Source organism: Propithecus coquereli, unplaced genomic scaffold, assembly GCF_000956105.1.
Source record: "Propithecus coquereli isolate 6110/MARCELLA unplaced genomic scaffold, Pcoq_1.0 Scaffold208, whole genome shotgun sequence".
In the NCBI taxonomy this organism is placed as follows: domain Eukaryota; kingdom Metazoa; phylum Chordata; class Mammalia; order Primates; family Indriidae; genus Propithecus; species Propithecus coquereli.
The window spans coordinates 1,992,290-1,997,196 of NW_012145856.1; the positions used below are offsets into that span (position 1 = coordinate 1,992,290).

Consider the following 4,907-nt stretch of genomic DNA (forward strand, 5'->3'; position numbering starts at 1 on the left):
GCAGCTAGCTCTGAAAACTTAACAAGTTTATAATTCATAACATTTAGTTACCCTGAAAGTACTTGCCGCACACCAGACAGGCATATGCATTGATATGCGAGAGGGAGATAGAACACAGCTTCTCAAAGTCAAAATCCAGTACACTCCTAAAAGCAGCAAAACAAAACAGAAAAAAAAATACAATTAATAGGGATGGATATGTAGGAGGGCACCCAAATGAAGCAGTGTTGGCTCCATATTCCATGATGTTACACAGCATCCTTCAGAGAAACATTCAACAACCACATATAAACCGTGGGGAACAATGCTAATTCCTTACCTCCACCCGCCACTCCCCAAAGCAGTGTTGAGGTGTCTCCACCAGACATACAATGCCCATGAGCCTCTTTCTCGTTAGTATTAATGTTTATAACCAATCAAGCACCTTCCATTGCAGTCACTTTCTCTGGAGGGACGGCTATAAATCAGACTTAAATAACAGGGCTCCAACAGAATGCCAGGGGTGCGAGGACATAAGAAAGTGAATAAATCCTTCCATGAAAGAAAAATGGGCCAGGTGAGATGGCTCACACCTGTAATCCTAGCTCTCTAGGAAGCCAAGAGGCAGGAGGACTGCTTGAGGTCAGCAGTTCAAGACCAGCCTAAGCAAGAGTAAGACGCCCCGTCCCTACTAAAAACAGAAAAAAATTAGCCGGACGTGGTGGTGTGCACCTGCAGTCCCAGCTCCTCAGGAGGCTGAGGCAGAAGGATCGCTAAAGCCCAGGAGTGTGAGGTTGCTGTGAGCTAGGCTGACGTCACAGCATTCTAGCCGGGCCAACAGGGCAAGACTCTGTCTCGAAAAAAAATGTATTTTTGTCCATAAAAATTAATGGGAAACCTAAAGAATTTTAAGGGAATACCTACAAATAGAACTATTTGTTCAAGTACAAAGTAATGGTTTGTGAATGCTAGGAAGTAAGGGACAAAAACTTTATCTCCATTGAATCCACAGATGGCAAAGGGACTTCTTCTCAAATATTAATTCTTAATGAATTGGTAATGATCCCATAGAGTTGTGCTGTCTAATAAAGTGGCCACCAGACACAAGTGGCTATTGATAATTAAATTTAAAATACAGTCAGCCCTGGGCAGGGCACAGAGGCTCACGCCTGTAATCCCAGTGCTTTGGGAGGCTGAGGAGGGAAGATCACTTGAGGCCAGGAGTTTAAGACCAGCCTGGGCGACATAGTAAGACCCCGTCTCTAGAAAAAATAAGAAAAATTATCCAGGTGTCACAGCACACACTTTTAGTCTCAGCTACTCAGGAGGCTGAGATGGGAAGATTGCTTGAGCCCAAGGTTACAGTGGGCCTGGGCAATAGAGCAACACTCCATCTCTTAAAAAAAAAAATATAAATAGCCATCCCTTGGTATCCACAAGAGATTGATTCCAGGACCCCCACAGACACTAAAATCCACAATGCTCAAGTCCCTTACAGTTGGCCCTCTATATCTGTGGGTTCCACACCCCCAACACAGAGTACCAACTGTAATTACATAAAATTTAAAATTCAGCTCCTCTGTTGCATAACGCATATTTCAAACGCTCAACAGCCACATGTGGCTTGTGCCTACCACAGTAAACAGCTCTTATGGAGAGCAATTCCATTAAGAGCAGAAAGTTCTACTTAATCGCATTATCCTAGAACACAGGTTGAAAAGCATGCTAACGTGCCGTCTGGGAATCAGAGAAAAGAATACCATGATAAGGTAAACCACCTCTGCTTTCAAACAAATTTTTGTGTTTTTTCTGCTGAATCCCAGGTACTTAGAAAAGTACCCAGTACATAGTGTGTGCTCAATAAATATTTAAATTTTCTGCTGTTATTTTAAAGACACTATGCATCCCGTTATGCCAACATACAAATTCAAAATGGGCTAAAAGCTCTTGAAGCATGTGCCCACCGTTGAATAAAATTTGTTCTGACACTTCTACGATATGTACTTCTGCCACTTAAAATTGACGAACAATGGTTATTAGACACAGCAGGAAGCACAATTTTCTGGGCAGTAAGCTTTAAAAGGGGTAAAATTTGTGAATGTGTTGTTCAATGTACAGTCCAAAGAACTTTCTGCATAGATCCCATTGTTTTTTTGCTACCCTCGGCATCTCTGTCCTACTGACCTGTTAATGGTATCCAGGTACGGGCAGTGGCGGCTCCTCCGGTCCTCAGAATCCTCACGGCCATTCTTTGCTAAAAGGAAAATCATCATAGGCTTTGAAAATGGGAAACCTGTACTCAGGGTCAACTAACAGTATAAACAAAGAAACAAAGAAATGGAAAAAGCTAATCAAGATAAGTGATTTTACAGGTGATAACAACATCCAAAAAAAGTCCACTAATGGAACAAGCCCCATACTGGGATAATATACTTGGTATACGTATAACCAATGAAAGTTTTGTTTCCATGTTACATAAAAAAATCCCATGCAGCATGAAAGGTATCATGAAATATATCACAGATACTAAGATAAACTGAAGGTAATGTGCAAGTACTGCACAGTTTAAAGAAGATTGTGCATGTACATCCTTAAATCTACCACTAGTTAAATAGCATGAAGGGTCTGAGATTTTACCCTATTTGGAAGCTAACAAGTTAGCCTGCCACAGTTTCATGGTTGCTGATGAAGACATGTGACTACTGGGTCTGAAACAAAAGATAGTTTATTACAGCACTAGCAGTAGCCAGAACATGGCATTAGTGCCAGTTCCCCAAGTCCATTCTCACAAGGCAACATGAAGACAATCTATGCACACAGTGGCTTGCCTCACAGGAGAGAGGAACCCTAAGCTTAGAGAACCTGCATCTTTTATAACCGGCTGTGGGCTTTCCTCCCCTTTGCTTTGTAGGGAGACACCTTCTGTGTCTTCCAACATCGTTCCTTGAGAGGCAGTCTGGTAGCAGTATGTGCAGAAACTCCAGACATCAAAAAAGAATCGTCTCCTGACTTTATTCAGCTTAAAAAGTGGTATATAACCAGTACTTTAGTGCAGGTGCTAACCGCTCAGCCTGTCCACTCTGAACAGTCTGATTCCAGAAATTACAACAGAACACCACACCTTAGAGGGTTTTGTAAAAAACGGAGGGAAGGAACACCTGTAAAATAGTTAGCACTAACGTAGCACTGTACTAAGATAGTTAGCATAGCGTCGCGTTAGACATTCTCTAAAAGGAAGCTGCTACTGTTATTGTTAGAAATATCATAGGTCATCGAGTCTGGATCCCTCCTCCCCCAGCCCCGTCCCAGCAAGGAAATAGCGGAAGGCTAGAGAGAAAAAGGACACGAAGATGGAGCTCGTGCCCGGCGCAGCCCGGCCCCTCGCACCTCGCACCTCCCGCTCAGGCTCCGAGTCCTCGTCGGCCTCACGCTCCCGCTTCACCCGCACCGCTGGGAAGACAGGCGCCGGGGCCTCGCGTGCGCTCGCCGGCTCTACCTCCCGCTTCACGCGCACCGGGCTGCTCCGGGAGCTCGCCGTCTCCGGCTCCCGCTCCCGATCTCGCTCCCGCTTGACGCGACCCGAGCTGCCCCGAGACTCGGACTCGCGCTTCCCGCGGGTGGAACCACGAGACTCCCGCTTGGACCGGCCGGACATCGCCACTACCGGCCGAGCCGCCCAGTACAGGCGCCAGGAACGCTGGAGAGCGCGTAGCACACGGCCAATGAGGAGCGGGCCCAAAGTTACGAGTCGCCACTGGGGACAAATCGCGCGGCAGGAAATTTATGGGAAGTGCCGTTTCTCGCGGAGGGGGGGGGGGGGCCCATGGCCGCTGCGTGCGCACCTGAGAGCCTTCTGCGGGCCTACTGCTACGTTACACGGCGTTTCCAGCTTAAAGAGACAGAAACCTTTTACCGGCGACGGAGTTTTCTCTATAAAAGAAGCTGTGTCGTTAGGCCCCAAATTTCTTCAAGATAATTTGTGCCTCGACAGAAAGACAAATCTCGCATGTTCTCACTCATATGTGGGAACTAAATATTAAAAATGATCTCATGGATGGGACTGCAAATTAGTGCAACCTCTGTGGAAAAGAATTTGGAGATACCTCAAAGAGCTAAAAACAGAAATACCATTCAATCCAGCAATAGCATTATTAGGCATTTACCCAAAAGAGCAAAAGACATTCTATAATAAAGACATCTGCACTGCAATGTTTATAGCAGCACAATTCACTATTGCAAGGATGTGGAAACAACCCAAGTGCCCGTAAATCCACGAGTGGATTATTAAAATTTGGTATATGTATACAATGGGATATTACTCAATTATAAGAAATGACAGTGATCTAGCACCTCTCATATCTTCCTGGATAGAGCTTGAGCCCATTATCCGAAGTGAGGTATCACAAGATCTGAAGAATGGGCTCCACATGTACTCGCCAGGAAATTGGCGCTGACTGATCAACACTATGGTGCTTACACAGTAGTAATATTCTCCAGGGATTAGGGGTTGGGGGGCGGGTAAACTCACAATTAATGGACCCAGTGAGCATTGTAGAGGGGAAGGGCATGCCTCTAACCCTCGCTTGGGCGAGGCAAAGACATAAAATGTAACCAAAATGTTTGTACCCTAATATCGTGAAATAAAAAAACGATCTCATGGAGACAGAGTAGAATGACAGTTACTAGAGGCTGGAAAGGGTATCAGGGAGACGGGATGAAGTGGGGATGGTTTATGGGTGCAAAATTATAGTTAGACGAAATGAACAATATTTGATAGCACAACAGTGACTATAATCAACAATAAGTTAGGGTATACTTTTACAGAAATAGAAGTGGCCGGGTGTGGTGGCTCACGCCAGTAATCCCAGCACCCTGGGAGGCTGAGATGGGAGGATCGCTTGAGCTCATGAGTTCCAGACCAGCCTGAG

At 45.3% G+C, this 4,907-nt stretch overlaps 1 protein-coding gene across 1 annotated transcript in view; it reads right to left on the bottom strand.

Moving 5' to 3' along the window:
• USP39 (ubiquitin specific peptidase 39) overlaps window positions 1-3,706 on the bottom strand; it is a 41,902-nt gene extending 38,196 nt beyond the window's left edge. The window contains exons 1-3 of the mRNA XM_012644206.1: window positions 3,367-3,706; window positions 2,164-2,233; window positions 52-146 (exon numbers count right to left, since the gene is read on the bottom strand). Coding sequence (XP_012499660.1) covers window positions 52-146; window positions 2,164-2,233; window positions 3,367-3,634 — 433 coding nt within the window. The 5' untranslated portion in view covers window positions 3,635-3,706. The remainder of the gene's footprint in view (window positions 1-51; window positions 147-2,163; window positions 2,234-3,366) is intronic.
• Window positions 3,707-4,907: the final 1,201 nt, after the last annotated feature.